The sequence below is a fragment of the Sphaeramia orbicularis genome, unplaced genomic scaffold (genome assembly GCF_902148855.1).
Source record: "Sphaeramia orbicularis unplaced genomic scaffold, fSphaOr1.1, whole genome shotgun sequence".
Lineage (NCBI taxonomy): Eukaryota > Metazoa > Chordata > Actinopteri > Kurtiformes > Apogonidae > Sphaeramia > Sphaeramia orbicularis.
The window spans coordinates 430,028-448,487 of NW_021941508.1; the positions used below are offsets into that span (position 1 = coordinate 430,028).

At 43.7% G+C, this 18,460-nt stretch overlaps 1 protein-coding gene and 1 pseudogene across 2 annotated transcripts; one reads left to right on the forward strand and one right to left on the reverse strand.

Annotated features, from left to right (window-relative positions):
- Positions 1-4,866: 4,866 nt before the first annotated feature.
- LOC115416005 (adaptin ear-binding coat-associated protein 1-like) lies at positions 4,867-11,204 on the reverse strand. 2 transcript variants are annotated; one of them, XM_030129701.1, is made up of 8 exons: positions 10,609-10,658; positions 10,456-10,575; positions 9,922-10,026; positions 9,442-9,523; positions 7,989-8,097; positions 7,522-7,671; positions 5,920-6,013; positions 4,867-5,099 (listed from the first exon to the last, which is right to left on the reverse strand). In XM_030129701.1, the coding sequence occupies exons 2-8, from the start codon at positions 10,511-10,513 to the stop codon at positions 4,978-4,980; spliced, it is 720 nt and encodes a 239-aa protein (XP_029985561.1). In that variant the 5' UTR covers positions 10,514-10,575; positions 10,609-10,658; the 3' UTR covers positions 4,867-4,977. The 2 variants fall into 2 exon arrangements, with proteins under 2 accessions (XP_029985561.1, XP_029985560.1); XM_030129700.1 differs by lacking the exon at positions 10,609-10,658 and adding an exon at positions 11,082-11,204 and having other exon boundaries at positions 4,870-5,099; positions 10,456-10,556.
- Positions 11,205-11,606: 402 nt separating this feature from the next.
- Positions 11,607-18,460, forward strand: part of LOC115415988 (epsin-1-like) — a 7,847-nt pseudogene continuing 993 nt past the window's right edge.

An 18,460-nucleotide genomic window follows, 5' to 3' on the forward strand; every position in this document is an offset into this window, starting at 1 on the left:
ACTAGTGGAAAGGGTTAGAGTTAGCAACACAGAAACTAGTGGAAGGGTTAGAGTTAGCAACGAAAAGAAACTAGTGAAGGGTTAGAGTTAGCAAGAAAAGAAACTAGTGGAAGGGTTAGAGTTAGCAACACAAGAAAACTAGTGGAAGGGTTAGAGTTAGCAACACAAGAAACTAGTTGAAGGGTTAGAGTTAGCAACGACAAGAAACTAGTGGAAAGGGTTAGAGTTAGCAGACACAGAAACTAGTGGACGGGTTAGAGTTAGCAACACAAGAAACTAGTGGAAGGGTTAGAGTTAGCAACACAAGAACTAGTGGAAGGGCTAGAGTTAGGGTTAGGGTCAGGGTTAGCCTTTACCCTGAAGGAAATGTCATGTGTGTGTTTGCCTCTGACCAGGTTTGTGGATTTTTGTGTAGGTGTGATGGAAAAGCAAGAAATAGAACCAAAGAAGGACCATGTATAAGTAAAAGGTAAGCAACGAAATCAACAGCACAAAAACCACCATTCAAGTGGTCAGACCACCAAAGGGTCCTTTAGGGGGGTCAGACCACCAAAGGGTCCTTTTAGGGGGGTCAGAGCACCAAAGGGCCCTTGTAGGGGGTGTCAGACCACCAAAGGGCCCTTTTAGGGGGTTCAGACCACTACAGGCCCTTTTCAGGGGGGGGTCAGACCACCAGAGGGCCCTTTTAGGGGGGGGGTCAGACCACCAAAGGGTCCTTTTAGGGGGGTCAGACCACCAAGGGCCCCTTTAGGGTTGTCAGACCACCAAAGGGCCCTTTTAGGGGGGGTCAGACCACTAAAGGACCTTTTAGGGATGGTCAGACCACCAAAGGGCCCTTTTAGGGGGTTCAGACCACTAAAGGGCCCTTTTAGGGGGAGGGGGTCAGACCACTAACGGTCCTTTTAGGGGGTCAGACCACTAAAGGGTCCCGTTTTAGGGGAGGTCAGACCACCAAAGGGCCCTTTTAGGGGGGGTCAGACCACCAAAGGGCCTGTTTGGGGGGGGGTGTTGTCAGACCACTAAAGGGCCTTTTAGCGGGGGTCAGACCACTAAAGAAAATATATGAATAATAATAGTAAATATATATGAATAATAATATACTATATACATGAATAATAATATACCATACATGAATAATAATAGACTCTATATATGAATAATAGAAACATATAGGAATAGTAATAGACTATAGATGAATAATAATAGTCCATATATATGTAGCGATGGCGCCCATCCTGGTGGGACACACCTGTCCGTTGGACTAGGGCAGAGGCGTGTGTTACCACTGAATTAAACTAACTTGTAAACTAATTTTGGGAGGAACAGATTTGATCTATTGTGTCTAAGTTTTGTCTTTCATTTCACCCATAAAAAAAGAAACTAGACCAAAAACAAGTATTGCATAGTTTGGATCGGTGTAATTAAGTTTAAATTCCACATAAACCTGTAGGTTAGAGTTTAACAAAGATGTTTTTACTGCAGAATTAAAAAATAAAAGATGTCACACATCCTTGAAAGGATTTATTGCCTCGTTTCTTATTAATTGGATTAATTGGTTAATTGGATTAATTGGATTGCCATAGTGGAATGGATGGGAGAGCATGTCTGTAGTCCTAAACACATCAGAAGACACTGCATCTGGACCAATGAACACACATGTTCAGTGGTTTGCAAACATTTCAGTTCACCAAAGAAAACCTTAGAGCAAACATTATTTACATATGAGAAATGTTTGACAAGTCATTTATCAAACTTCTGTAAACAATCAATATTCACAACGAGCTTAAGCCGACATTCATCATATGAAGACAATCAGTAGATTTAGTGTTGCACATCCTTTCAGATCAGTGGTTCTGGGTTTTTTACAGAAGTCCAGATCCTTTCCTGTCCAGACCGACTGTTTAAAGTCCAGTTCATCATCGTCCAAAACTGCTGATCTGCACTCAGGAGCTGAGGACACTTTTGAATTCACACAAACTTAGACTGGAACATACGTAGAATCACTTCATTTTCCTCTAATTCTCATAAAAACATACACATCTGTACCATGTGTAAACCTTCATCCTCATATCGGAGCTTATTAATGATTTCACAAAATAAGTTCCTCAAATAGTTCAATAAAAAGGCCCTTGAAAACTGAGTAGAACCTTACAGGACATCTGACGGAGAATACTTTGTAGACTGAACAAAAATATAAACACCCCATGTACAAGACTTGTGTAACATGAGAGGAGTGTTCAAAAATGAACTCCTGAAGTCTGCGAATTGGAAAACATGGTTCATATTCTGAGTCTGTAAACAAATGTGTGTCCATCACCTGTTCAGTGATCCGGTGATTCTGCACTGAACCCAGGTCTGCAGACTGTCCTTAAACTGGGGTCAATGAAAGAACCCAGTCTGCAGACTGTCCTTAAACTGGGGTCAATGAAAGAACCCAGTCTGCAGACTGTCCTTATACTGGGGGTCAATAAAAGAACCCAGTCTGCAGACTGTCCTTAAACTGGGTCAATGAAAGAACCCAGTCTGCAGACTGTCCTTATACTGGGGGTCAATAAAAGAACCCAGTCTGCAGACTGTCCTTAACTGGGGTCAATGAAAGAACCCAGTCTGCAGACTGTCCTTAAACTGGGGTCATAAAAGAACCCAGTCTGCAGACTGTCCTATACTGGGGGTCAATAAAAGAACCCAGTCTGCAGACTGTCCTTAAACTGGGGTCAATGAAAGAACCCAGTCTGCAGACTGTCCTTAAACTGGGGTCAATGAAAGAACCCAGTCTTCAGACTGTCCTTAAACTGGGGTCAATAAAAGAACCCAGTCTGCAGACTGTCCTTATACTGGGGGTCAATAAAAGAACCCAGTCTGCAGACTGTCCTTATACTGGGGGTCAATAAAAGAACCCAGTCTGCAGACTGTCCTTAAACTGGGGTCAATGAAAGAACCCAGTCTGCAGACTGTCCTTAACTGGGGTCAATAAAAGAACCCAGTCTGCAGACTGTCCTTATACTGGGGGTCAATAAAAGAACCCAGTCTGCAGACTGTCCTTAAACTGGGGTCAATGAAAGAACCCAGTCTGCAGACTGTCCTTAAACTGGGGTCAATGAAAGAACCCAGTCTTCAGACTGTCCTTAACTGGGGTCAATAAAAAGAACCCAGTCTGCAGACTGTCCTTATACTGGGGGTCAATAAAAGAACCCAGTCTGCAGACTGTCCTTAAACTGGGGTCAATAAAAGAACCCAGTCTGCAAACTGTCCTTATACTGGGGGTCAATGAAAGAACCCAGTCTGCAGACTGTCCTTATACTGGGGTCAATAAAAGAACCCAGTCTGCAAACTGTCCTTATACTGGGGTCAATAAAAGAACCCAGTCTGCAAACTGTCCTTAAACTGAGGTCAATAAAAGGACACGTCAGAAGGACACACATCTTCAGACGTCACCATGACAACGATGTCACAAATCATGTTGGAACAGTTCCGGAAAACCTCCCATAGCTCCGTGTAGCCTTCAAAGAGCGAAAGAACATTCCACGAACCACAACAGACGATACTGTCGACTGGACGAGACCACGAAGTGTGGCTCTGTGGGACACCAGCAGTGGACTGTCCACATGAATGTCCCTGAACGCCACACAGTGGACTTTCCACTGGCCCCCACCGTGTCCACATGAATGTCCCTGAACGCCACACAGTGGACTTTCCACTGGCCCCCACCGTGTCCACATGAATGTCCCTGAACGCTACACAGTGGACTTTCCACCAGTCCCCACCATGTCCACATGAATGTCCCTGAATGCCACATGCCACTCTCCTGTTCTGTCACTAATCTGGACCACATTGATCAATAAAATAATTGTATGTGATTTAATATATTGGCAACACCTAATGTTATTCAAATGCAAAGTGTCACATGGTGCATTTATACTTTTGCCCAGTGTAACTACATTATTGATTACCATGAAATCTGGGGAGGTAATTAGATGTTTAACAGAAGTTGAAAAAGGCCTAAAAAAAGGTTCTAAATATATACACACACACATATATATATATGTAGATGGTAGATATGTACCATTTATTTCTTAATATTTTACATTTATTGGATGCTTTAATAGTAAACAAATAGATAAAATGGTTCCAGGATTTGGAAATGATCAGCTCAATGATAACATGCTTTTTCCATCTGAGGAATGACTGAGCTCCAGTTGAGTTTTAGTGTTTATGGTGGCACTGGGTGAACACATGTGGTGGTCAAACAGTAAAGTATTCACTTAAAGTATTCTTCAGGACTACATAAAGTAAAGCTAATGTGAGTGCTTAAACATGGCAATCTTTAAATTCATTTCCATTCCATTCACTTCTGTTTCTGTAACCGGAGTCAAACTCCACTTTAGACAAATTTTGTTAAAGAAAAGTTGTTCCGTTACTTTTGTCAAACTGCGTTAAATGTGTGTTCTTGTACTTGTGTGTTCACAGTGTGAAGGAGGGAAGAAAAAGGACGCAAGTTTATCTCATTCAGTCGTAAACTCCGTTATTTACATATTCAATATTCTTTCCAAATAACGATCATCACTATGACTCAAACTGTCCTTTTCTGCGGATTTACAGTCAAATAATCAGACTATCCCACGATTCATCGACGCAACCTGTTACTTTATAAATATGAGGCCTGATCGATAAATGTGCGATTTTAGGACCACGACCCGAACTCATCATCTGTTCATTTGTAGAAGAGTTAAAGACGCAGGGTCTGAAGGAGGAGCTGGACAAAGCCAACAAGGTCTGAAGGGGGAGCTGGAACCAAAGCCAAAGCTCAGTTCAGAAGGGAAGGGGGGGTGAACATATCTACCACATCACACATAGCCCTTCAATAGAATTTGGACATGGCTCTTGTGGTGGAATGGCTTGAATAGATTCAGGACAGATTCCAGAGTGCACTGGGGTCATGATGCAGACGTCCACACCTCTGCTGTGGTGGTTTCACTCTTAGTGGACGAAGGAAGCAACAAACAAGATGCAGGTGAGATGGAAACCATGGCTGAACCAGGATGACTCAAAACTGGATCCAGTTGGTGGAGTTCTGGAGTCGTGACGGTGGAGGAACAGAGCTGGAAACAGGAAACGGTGTTACATTTATTTAATCAAGCACGAGTTCAAACAGGCAGCGATTAAAGGTCAATGCAGAGAAGAACTGTAATGAAAGAACAGTGGATGGAAAACAAACCCTAACCCTGACCCTAGCTGAGCCCTAACCCTGACCCTAACCCTACACCTAAGGCTAGTTCACTCTAGGACTGAAAATGATGGTGATATGAAATAATAGACGCTTGTTGGTGGAATTATGGAATTTCAGACTGGTGGTCTGGACATGGACGCAGGGGTCACTGTAGGTGTAGCTGTAGGTGTAGCTGTAGCAGTAGGTTTAGCTGTAGATGTAGCTGTAGCAGTAGGTGTAGCTGTAGCTGTTGATGTAGCAGTAGGTGTAGCTGTAGGTATAGCAGTAGGTGTAGCTGTAGCAGTAGGTGTAGTTGTAGCTGTAGCTGTAGGTGTAGGCAGTAGGTGTTGCTGTAGGTGTAGCTGTTGGTGTAGCTGTGGGTATAGCTGTAGGTGTAGCTGTTGGTGTAGCAGTAGGGTAGCTGTAGGTGTTAGCTGTAGGTGTAGCAGTAGGTGTAGCTGTTGGTGTAGCAGTAGGTGTGTAGCTGTGGGTATAGCTGTAGGTGTAGCTGCAGGTGTAGGTGTAGCTGTAGGTGTAGCTGTAGCAGTAGGTGTAGCTGTAGCTGTAGGTGTGGCTGTAGGTGTAGCAGTAGGTGTAGCTTTAGCAGTAGGTGTAGCTGTAAGTGTAGCTTTAGGTGTAGCTGTAGCAGTAGGTGTAGCTGTAGGTGTAAGTGTAGCTGTAGGTGTAGCTGTAGGTGTAGGTTAAATGTGTACCTTGCAGGAGCAGTGAAGTCTCCCCACAGATCTGAACTAGGATTGGACTGAAACACAGAGTTGGAGTTAGTGCTGTCCAACTGTAGAAGACAGGCTGAGGGGTGCGGAGACACTGGAGAAGAGAAGAAGAAGAGGAAGAAGAAGAAGAAGGAAAAGAAGAGAAGAAGGAAAAGAAGAAGGAAAAGAAGAAGAAGGAAAAAGAAGAAGAAGGAAAAGAAGTGTTATGGAAAAAAATATTACTCTACTAATTCATCTTCAATAAAGAAGGATAAGTTCAAACGTTCAGTGTCAAAGAAATCCCTTTATTTGGAGCTCCATAGAAACAGATCCCCCTCAGACAAAAGACTGAGACGCTCTGAACCCAAAAATACAAATCACCCTGTAGTCTTCTGTCTCCCATGAGAAAATGATGTGTGGAAAGTGTTTTGGTTAGTGTCAGGAACTTAGAGATAAGACCCCTGTGAGAAATGTTGGTTTGGCCTTCTACTCTGGACACAATACAAAAGAGGTCCAAACTGCTCTAGAATACACAGTGAACATGAATATATCTGAATACCTATATGATATATGAAATATCTGAAATATATGAATTATATGGATATAAGTAATTTGCCATTTACAGAAGGAAAGAAGAAAAGGAAAAGAAGAAGGAGAAGAAGAAGGAAAAGAGGAAGCAGAAACAGGAGGAAAAGAAGAGAAGAAGGAAAAGAAGGAGAGAAGAGGGACAAGAAGAAGGAAAAGAAGGAAGAAAAGAAGAGGAAGAAGAAAAAGAAAACGAAGAAGAAGAAGAGACCAACCAGAAGTCAATAACAGACGTCAACACCATGAACTGTGACTCAGGAAATAAAGCAGTGATCCATTAAAAGACAATTAAGAAACCTGCAGTTTAGTCTGAGACACTGTTTTAATGTAGACTAACCCAGACTAAATCACAAAACAGACTGTTTACTTATTGAATGTAGACTAACCCAGAATAAATCACAATAAACAGACTGTTTACTTATTGAATGTAGACTAACCCAGACTAAATCACATAAACAGACTGTTTACTTATTGAATGTAGACTAACCCAGACTAAATCACATAAACAGACTGTTTACTTATTGAATGTAGACTAACCCAGACTAAATCACATAAACAGACTGTTTACTTATTGAATGTAGACTAACCCAGACTAAATCACATAAACAGACTGTTTACTTATTGAATGTAGACTAACCCAGACTAAATCACATAAACAGACTGTTTAGTTATTGAATGTAGACTAACCCAGACTAAATCAAATAAACAGACTGTTTAGTTATTGAATGTAGACTAACCCAGACTAAATCACATAAACAGACTGTTTAGTTATTGAATGTAGACTAACCCAGACTAAATCACATAAACAGACTGTTTAGTTATTGAATGTAGACTAACCCAGACTAAATCACATAAACAGACTGTTTAGTTATTGAATGTAGACTAACCCAGACTAAATCACATAAACAGACTGTTCCATCCTCATTAGTTTCCTACTGGAATGACTTTTAAGAATGAATTTTATTTCAGTGTTAATTATAACAGAAGTTTAGGCTGGTGTCGGTGTTGGACGGGTCGTACCTGTCGCTGTGCCTCCCGTCTGGGGAATTGTGTTGTGACTGGATAAGCCTGATGAAGGAGGGGGGGGCTATCTTGCCTCCAGGGGGGTGGTGGTAGGACGCCCAATCCACCTGGGCCATGAGGGCGGGGCTTGTCCCTCTTTTTACCCTGACAGACACAGAAGAAAACCAATGAGCTAAGGTTAGGGTTAGGGTTAGACTAACCCTAACCCTAACCAAGGCCACCAGGGGCAGTAATGCACTGATAAGTCAGACCACCGGGGGGTGAAGTGCACCTGATAACTCAGGCCATGGGGGGCAGTAGTGCACCTGATAAGTCCGGCCGAGGGTTTTCAAGTGCCCACACAGCGTGTTTTTTTTGTTTGCAGTTGAAGTTCTTGTGAACCCTTACCCTGTCCCAGGTGTTGGATGTGCAGGTTGTATGAATGATGTTTGTTTCGTGGTCTGAGTATTCAGACGGACTCTTACCCCGATGTTCAGGGTGATGGTCTGACCCTCTTTAAAGCCCAGGTCCAGCTTTGGTCCTGAATCCCTGAGCTGTGCACTTTTCTTCAGTTCATTCTCCTGTTTCACCCATCTGCACAAGAGCAAAACAAAGCCAACCTCAGCACCCACACAAATAAAACCCTAATCCACACAAATAAACCCAAACCCACACAATAAACCCTAACCCTAATCCACACAAATAAACCCTAACCCTAATCCACACAAATAAACCCTAACCCACACAAATAAACCCTAACCCACACAAATAAACCCTAACCCTAACCCACACAAATAAACCCTAACCACACAAATAAACCCTAACCCACACAAATAAACCCTAACCCTAACCCATACAAATAACCCTAACCCACACAAAAAAACCCTAACCCTAATCCACACAAATAAACCCTAACCCACACAAATAAACCCTAACCCAAAAATAAACCCTAACCCACACTAATAAACCCTAACACACAAATAAACCCTAACCCTAACCACACAAATAAACCCTAACCCATACAAATAAACCCTAACCCACATAAACCCTAACCCTAATCCACACAAATAAACCCTAACCCATACAAATAAACCCTAACCCACACAATAAACCCTGACCCACACAAATAAACCTAACCCTAAACACCACAAATAAACCCTAACCCTAATCCACACGAAAAAACCCTAACCCACACAAAAAAACCTAACCCTAATCCACACAAATAAACCCTAACCCATACAAATAAACCAGGCACCGCAGCAGTTTAGGACATGACAGACATCTGCATCTGACAGTTACCTGAACCCTAACCCTCTTCCTAACCCTAACCCTATTCTTAACCCTCACCCTATTCTTAACCCTATTCCTAATCCTAACCTTATTCCTAATCCTAACCCTATTCCTAACCCTATTCTTAACCCTATTGCTAACTCTAACCCTCTTCCTAACCCTAACCCTCTTCCTAACCCTAACCCTGCATAGTGCACACAGGTTGGTTCAATCATGGCAGAGCTTCCATCATGTGTAAAGCTTGAAAAAACACAAATACCATCATATATATGATTCTATTTTATAACAGTAGAACTGTCAGACAGACCTCAAAATGTTCTGAAGACATTCACATGGTAACATGTCTTTCTCCTAAAAACAGACCCATCCTGGAACATGTTGGTTCAGTTCCTCTGTAGTTCTGTTCATTTATCCACCGTTTTCTATGTTCATACATGACTATCATTATGAGGGAACCAAAAATGGACACTATGAACATGTCCAAGTCCGTACATGTTTATGTCTGGACTGTGTCTCTGAACACATCACCTGATTTACCCAGTGTGTTTAATGAGGTAAAAAACTAATTTCACAGATTTGACAAACACATGACAATCACTTTAGGAAAAGGGAGGAGTCCAAATCTGAAACAGAAAAGTGCGTTCTTACTTGAAATGATCCTGCAACGCCACGTTGAAGTCGAAGGCATCTCCTCTGTCTGCAAAACCAACACCGATGAAAGCACTGCGACCTGCAAAGAGTCAAAACCAACACCGATGAAAGCACTGCGACCTGCAAAGAGTCAAAACCAACACCGATGAAAGCACTGCGACCTGCAAAGAGTCAAAACCAACACTGATGAAAGCACTATGACCTGCAAAGAGTCAAAACCACACCGATGAAAGCACTGCGATCTGTTAAGAGTAAAAATAACACTTATAAAAGCACTGCGACCTGCAAAGAGTAAAATAACACTTATAAAAGCACTACGAACTGCAAAGAGTCAAAACCAACACCTATAAAAGCACTGTGACCTGCAAAGAGTAAAAGCTCACATGAGGAGCATTAAACCCACTGAAAGGAGGTCCCCACTCACTCAGACATGCCCACTCACTCAGACATGCCCACTCACTCAACACGCCCCCTCACCATTATCATCTCGTATTCGCAGGACGAAGTATCTGCTGGAGTCGCTGACGGTTTCCACGGCGACTCCTGGATACTCCTGGACCGGCGCCTGGGCAAACAGCTCCCCTGGTGTCACAAGGAATCATGGGTAGAAAATGACAGCCCCCTTTAATCCGTGTTTGACTGACAGGCTGCATGTGTCGGCTGTTAAAGATTTGTATTGTGGTCAGAATCTGGACTGGTCTAGTGTGAGATTCCATCTGACAGGGGTGTTTGATCAAAGAAGGACTAGTTTTAAACATGTGGTCAAACTCACAACACAGTGAACCGTTGGAGAAAAGCACTGTATAAAACCCATATATTATTATTATTATTATTATTATTATTATTAGATCTGTGGTGTTTATCATGGAATGGACTTTTTTATTTTAGTCCTGCTTCTATCTTTCATCTACTGGTTTGAAATTCATCATTAGTACAGTAAATAACTTTTATTTGAATTACCTGAGACTTAGTTTTATGTCAGACTTAGTTTTACGTTAGACTTAGTTTTACCTGAGACTTTGTCCTCCAGTTTGATGAAGGCCATCTTGGCCCTGGCTGTGATCCTCATCCGACCAGACCAGTCTGGACAATCCAGCTTCCAGTCTGCTGCCCTGTGGACATGAAGTGGACATGGAGTGGACATACAGTGGACATGAAGTGGACCAGGTGGACTTTAGGACACTGTCTTTTCCATTCTGAATCAGTTCTTTTCTATTCTGAATCAGTTCTTTCCAGTGTCAGTCTGATCCCATCAGTCAGATGACTACAGATGGAAACACTGGGTTCATTCCATCACTTAACCCGATCCGAATCCAGAAGAACCGGATCCAGATTCCAGTCGGGTTCCAGTCCCGGTACCGTGTTTCCGGTCTGGTCTCAGTCCCGGTGCCGGTGCTCTACAGACTCGTGACCCCGTCGTGCTTCGGGAGCGTGTGCAACATCGGGAGTGAACACCGGAACCAGGAACCAAGCGGTACAGAACCCATGTAGACCCGGGACCGGACCGGACTGTTGTCTAGACCTGTATGAGACCCGGACCGGCCGGACCTCTGTCTGGACCTGTATGAGACCCGGACCGGCCTGACCTCTGTCTGGACCTGTATGAGACCCGGCTTGGACCGGACCGCTGTGTGTACCTGTATGCGCGGTTGGACGCTCGCGGGGGAATCCGGTAAACGTTAACCTCGGCTTTAACGCAAAGGACCGACTCGTAGTCTCCTTCAGCCGCCATCTTGGATCCGCTGTTATTGATGTGTGAATGGGGGGGGGAGGGGGGCGTCTGTGTGGTGGGGGTGGGGGGGTGGGGGGGTGTTGTGTGCTTGTGTTTTACGACGTCCCAGCTGCTGGACGGCATGTGCATTATACATGATGTATTCTATCCACATCCAAATCAAACAGACAGTTCCTCCTGTTGACTGTGTTGGACTGTTATTATTACAACCTATTCCATTCAAGTGTGTGTGTGTGTGTGTGTGTGTGTGTGTGTGTGTGTGTGTGTGTGTGTGTGTGTGTGTGTGTGGTGGCGGAGTGGGGGGGCCATAAACAGACAAGTGCTGAAAACGGAAGCGGAAACGTCGTGTAGTTGAAGGTTGTGCAGACCGGAGGGTTGGAGGCTCATTCTACGGTAAATGTTCGGTTCAAAACACGGCGGTGGGTTCGGGCTGTGGCTGAGGGTGGGGGTGGGGGGGGTTCGGGAACACAAAGTTATCTTTAACGGTAAACATTTAACCGGTCATTGACGGTTTGACGTCACTGAACCGGTCGTCTGCAGCCGCTGTCCGAGGTCCTGAAACTACGAACCCAGGTCCATAAGAACCAGGTCTATAAGAACCAGGTCCGGCTTCAGGTTAGGGGGACACTGGACCTGTGCACCAGTACAGAGCTGGTCTGAACTGGTGTGTCAGTACTGGATCAACTGGAGGTTTCTGTTAGCCTATAGCTCAGCGTTAGCCTGTAGCTCAGCGTTAGCCTGTAGCTCAGCGTTAGCCTATAGCTAAGTGTCGCAGTGCATTTGCACAGACAGGAGCTTCATTTGTCGCAGGTGTGGTGGACACACCTCTTGTTCTTAGAGCCAACTTCTGTCTCAGCTTGTTTTTTCTGTCGACTGTTCCTTTTTTCGGCTCTAGGATCTGGTTTCCTGAGCCGGTCCGGTGCAGTCAGGCTGAGCAGAGCAGCAGAATGAGCCATCTGTGAACAGCAGCACTACATCCCAAACAGGCTCTGTGGTCTACACAGCTGACTCTACTGAAGGTAGGGGACATCACATGCTTTACACTGGTGTACAGGAGTGTTAGATTGGTCCGCGGTGTTAGGACAGTTAGAGTTTTTCTCCAACATCAGACTAATATGAGGTAAGCAGCTCCCGTAAATACAGTCTGAGTTATTCTAATCCTCAGAAGATGGTAACCCTACCCCCGAGAAAACTAAGATCTCCATTAGATAAACCAGTGACAACAGGAGGAAAATATTATCTGTGGTTTGTTTTGAGGTTCAGTGATTTTGTAGAATGAGATGAAAGAAGAAAGCGTTGAACACTGAAAATATAAGTCAATGATCAAACTTTCAATTATTTTTAGGCAAAGGTGGCTATCCTTAACCTGACTTAAAAAAAAAGGACTAAACCTACTAGATGTAGCGCCACACAGTAAACACTACTGTATAATGTAAATGTTCTTCTGAATTGTTTTCTAATGTAGGGAAGTGAGCAGAGGGTTGTGAAGCAGTGGTATGATCAGCCATGTTTCAGTGTGAGAGCAGTCCCAGTTGAGTGGTTCTTATGTTCGGTGTTGACATCAGACCCAGATAAACAGTTCCCTGAGGGTTAGGGTTAGGGTTAGGCTCAGCTCAGGTCTGATCCCACGTCTCTGAGCTGACAGGATTCATTACTCACATGTTTTTCTCTGTGTCAGATTGTGCTGTTGTGATTCCCCATCATCCCATCAGACACTATGACGTCTTCCATGCTCCGTCGACAGTTGAAGAACCTGGTCCAGAACTACTCTGAGGCTGAGGTCAAGGTGGGGGAAATAGCGTTTTCAGGGGCAGTTAACCCAATGATTATACATTAATTCAAATGTTGTGGTCGAGGGGTTGTAAATACTACTGAACATGTTTTATTGTTATCACTTGTCTTTTTCCATCATTCGTGACCTCGGAACATAAATTCAACCTCTGCACAGCTGACATGTCTGATCGGTGTTTCTCAACGGGGGCGGTACTGCCCCCCAGGGGGCGTTGGGACACGGGTGGCGTTTGAAATGAGAAAGCTGAAAGGGGGGGCGCTGAGACTGAAATGGGGGTGTTAGTCTGTATATCTATCAATATCAAGCAGCATGTTATGTCAGTGGTGAATTTCTTTGATCCCCCCCCACACACACAAACTCCTTCACATTAAGGTCTACAACGTGGTACTGACTGAGCCTAGCGCCAAGCACCCCGTTCTTCTGTGCACTTGTATTTATTTATTTAGTTACAGGACAGTGTGTATTGGCATTATATGCAAATAACCAGATGTGTGCACCAGATTTAGCAGAGAAGCTAATTTCCATCTGTTGTCCTGGACAAACAACCAACAGAATAAAACATCACTAACTGTGTTCACTTCCATTGCAGTACTACAGTACTGAGAACCCCCCCTTTGTGCAGATGTGTTAACTAATGAGACTGTTTGTCCTGTAGGTAAGAGAGGCTACATCCAATGATCCATGGGGCCCTTCCAGCTCTCAGATGGCGGACATTTCAGACCTCACCTATAATGTAGTGGCGTGTAATGAGATAATGACCATGTTGTGGAAACGCCTCAAAGATGACAAAAACTGGAGACACATCCACAAGGTAAAAAAAAATCATATGTGACATAATGATGCCATTAACCCCAATGATTTGTCTTGTAAATGAGGAAAAACAAAAGTAGATGACCAATACAGGCACGTAAAACAAGAAAAAAAAGGAAGACAATTAGAGGCATATTTGTTTGTGTCCAAGGAGGACAAGCTCAAACAGCACAAGACACCAACAGGACTGACGTCCAAAATGTCAACGGGTCCCAGAGTCAGAGTTTGATCATTTGACTCATATATCAGGTATGAAAATGCAGATGATCGACAGTAAATGGACTATCTGAAAAGAGTCAAAGTTCTGTCAAAGAGTGTTGGTCCACAATAATAATCCTAGGTCTTAATACACACAATTATTTATTTACTTCTGTGGTTTTAGAAAAGTTGTTGACTGCAATGGCCTTCTGATATTACAGTAACTTAATGTTACTGTAACATCACTTCACAACATGGTCATGTGATTCCACGACACATTGGTAACATGCAGTTGTGTGTTTGTGCGTTCCGTTTTAAGGTTTATATTATTGTTTTACGTAGAGTTGTTGATGTCCATGTGTCTTTTCTAGTCCTTGACGCTGTTGGAGTACCTGTTGAAGACCGGTGACGACCGTGTGCTATTGAAAATGAAAGACAACATCTACATTGTCAAAGCCCTCACAGAATATCGCTTTGTAGAGAAAGATGGCAAAGATCAGGTGACTTATCTGTACTCCAGAGTTTGTAAGATCATGTGATTTCCATGACACTCATCCTACCATCATCTCAGTTAACCTCCACACAAGACTCACTTGTTCCCTTTTCTGGTGTCTGTGTATCTGTCCCAGGGTGTAAATGTAAGAGAAAAGGCGAAGGTTGTTCTTGTTCTTATGGAAGACGATGAAAAACTTAAAGAAGAAAGAGACTTTGCCTTCAAGACTAGAGAGAAGACATCCAAAAGTTCCGCTGGTCAGTCCTTACACCTGACTACCCATTATTAACTCCTGTATTTCTTCTGCTATTTTGTTGCTCTGTCTCCGTTTGAACTCGAAGGCCAAAACCCGTTCGCTCTTTGCTCTGTTTCTGCTAACCAGCGTCCTCAGCCGACACCATCAAGGATCCCAACTATAAGCCGTGCTATGTTCCTGGAGCCACTGGACTTCCATCCTTAGACAACATACCGTCGGTAGCTGACCTGACTGCCTCCTTTACTGCCCGAAAGGAGGAGCGTCTGCGACAGGAAGCTGAGAAGAAGGAGATTGAGAGGAGGGTGAGTCTGGATCATTTTAATAAGTCTGGACCAGCTGTACATGTAAAGTGTCATTGGATAACTTTTGTCATAATTTGGTGCTGTGTAAATTAAGATTTGATTTGTAAAAACACTCTGAAACAGTCTGGAAAGAAGAAGATCCACAGTTTTTAGGACTTTATTTTACCTGGTAAAATCAATTGAGAACAGCTTTTCATTTACAATGATGACCTGGCGAGACGCCCCAACAGACAAAAACAGTGACGAAACAGAACACAACAAAAGAAAAATGGACTAAAGGAAACAGTCCAGATAAATCCAAGACTTGGAACTAATGGTGAAGAGACTTGGACGTTAAAAACAACATCAATAACTACTAGGGTGTATGGAGAGAGTTCAAACAGTATTTGTATGTTGAAGACACTGAACTCATCCTCCTCACAGTCTGTTACATCAAATAGAACTCCTTTAATTTTGAACTGTGATGTTGCAGGCCAATCTGAGTGAAGACGAACTGAAATGGGAGGATGCAAGCAAAGGCGGCAACGTTCAAGACAATGCCTGGGGAGGACAGAAATCAGGGGAAGAGGAAGCAAAACCAGACCCATGGGGAGCTCCCAAAGAACCCAAGAGGCATCAGGTCCATGGGGTATGCCATCAAGCCCTGACATGAGCGACACACCAGCCACTAGTGATCCCTGGGGGGCACCAACCAAGACTGGAGAAGATCCTTTTATTGCCAAAACTAATGAAGAAGACCCTTTTGCAGCATCAAAAGATCAAAATGATGCCTTTAGTACATCAAAGATGACCCCTTCAGTGCACCCAAAGACACGGAGGATCCATTTACTGCTAACAATAACCTGATCCCTTCACTTCAGCAAACAGTGATCCCTTTAGTGCCCCCAAGGACGATCCATTTAATACACCAAAAGATGATCCGTTTAACACTCCCAAGGACGATCCATTTAATACACCAAAAGATGATCCGTTTAACACTCCCAAGGACGATCCATTTAATACACCAAAAGATGACCCCTTCAGTGCGAAAGCATCAACACCCCCTAAAGAGGACCCATTTAGCAGCTCAAGGATGATCCATTTAACTCCCCAAAAGATGACCCCTTCACTGCACCGATAACACCACCTAAAGAAGATCCATTCACTACAGTTAAAGATGACCCCTTCACTGCACCGACAACACCACCTAAAGAAAATCCATTCACTACAGTTAAAGATGACCCTTCACTGCACCGACAACACCACCTAAAGAAGATCCATTCTCTACACCCAAAGATGACCCCTTCACTGCACCGACAACACCACCTAAAGAAGATCCATTCACTACAGTTAAAGATGACCCCTTTACTGCACCGACAACACCACCTAAAGAAGATCCATTCACTACAGTTAAAGATGACACCTTCACTGCACCGACAACGCCACCTAAAGAAGATCCATTCACTGCAGTTAAAGATGACACCTTCACTGCACCGACAACACCACCTAAAGAAGATCCATTCACTGCAGTTAAAGATAATACCTTTACTGCACCGACAACACCACCTAAAGATCCATTTTCAGTGCATCCAGCCACCAAAAGATGATGTTTCCGATCCTTTCGGTGCCCCTCCTACATGCCCACCCACTGGCGACACAGATGCATGGGGAGCTCCTGCCACTTCTCCACCCGCTACAGGGACCGATCCTTGGGGGGCAACATCGGCACCCCAGGAGACTAAGGATGGAGATCCCTGGGGGGAAGGAAAAGTGCTTCCTTCACCTGTTGATATTCTGATCCATTTGGGGACACATCAAGACCAGATAATGACCCATGGGGAGCTTCAGGTAAGAAACAAATACTGTTTCCATTCTCAAATGCCATTATTCTTCCAAATATGAACACAGTGTGTGATTGCTGAATCTGTTTTTGACCCCCCCCTTCCCACCACCACCACTGTGTGAACTGTCCTCTATCCTACAGCTTCAGCCAGAGCAGATGATGCATGGGGTTCACTCAACCCTCCACCAGCCTCTTCCCCATCTATGACCCGTTTGGAGACCGGAGCATCTAAAGGCAGCGACCCATGGGTGGCACCAAGCTCCACCCCCAGCACCGGCACAGGTGAGTCCCGCTTCACTGTCTGAGTGGACTTTGTCTTATCCATTCATCATGAAGCTCACTGTCCAGTATTTGATCGTAGACTCAATGAAAAGTCAGTTTAAATCTTTACTGTGTTTTAAAGCCTGATCACTGTTGCTGATTATTTCTCCCACAGAACCAACTATTGAATATTAGAATTTAAGGGGCTATAATTAAAGGTTGACAGATTGCAACTGTTGTAGCTACATTGAAATATTAAAGTGTACCTGTAGTGAATTTTCAGTGCTAGCTTTCTCAGAAGATCACGTATCATGCTAGCAGTTCCATCGGTAACTTCCATTATATCCCGTTATCAAGTATGCACAAGGACCAAGTCACTGCTCCGTCAGTTAGACATGGTTCCAGACATGTTTCCTCTTTCACAAGCTGTTCCAGCTCTGGTACTGACCCAAACTGGTTGTATTGTCCCATTACCTGGGCTCAGATGGACTGGTCACCAAGCCCGTGTAGCAGACACCAGTCTAAGAGGACACAGTACTGCCCAGTGCTGGGTCACATTAGAGCAATGGGGGAGTGGAAAGGTTACAACTGAACAACCACCAGTGCCTACTTTTCACTTTATCTGCTCACTGAATGCCGCTTGTTTACTAGTACTCCATCGCCCGGAAACGACAACAGGTACATCACTTAGATCCAGCAATGGCCGCGTCCCCATGGGTTCTGCCCACCAGTGTAATTCATGCCAAAAAAAAAGTCCCATGTGGTGCATTTATGGTGATTTTTTTTTTTTTTTTTTTTCCTACTGAATTTGTGCCATCCTTGCTTGTAAGTGATGCACAAAGCACAATTAATGCCCTAAGCATGATCAGTACAGGTACACTTTAAGAAAACTGGGATTGTTGCTGTAAACCTTTAGAGTAACTTAATGTGACTCATGTTTGTCTGTTTTACATTTAGTTTGTGTGGCCAAATAATGTGCTATAACATGATAAGTGTTAGTGAGAAATGTTTTAGTCCTTAAAGCATGTGGTTAATAGTGAAGGGTATTTCTGTGAAACAATTCCAACAAGTGGTGCCAGGCACAACAAACAAACCCCACCCCTCACACCTACTTCGCCCATTATGTAGTGAAGTAAGTAAAATGGGAAGTTTTTAACAAATGATAAAAAATGTGGATTTTGACCTACAGTACCTTTCCCAAAATGTAATGACATCTATTCTAGGTCAGTGGCAGTCTATAAACCCAATTAGGTATGAATTCAACCAATATTTTTACTGGTAAAGTGTTAACAAACAAACCAACTGAACCAAAAACAATACCCCTTGCCTTCCCTTCGGGGGGCGGGGATA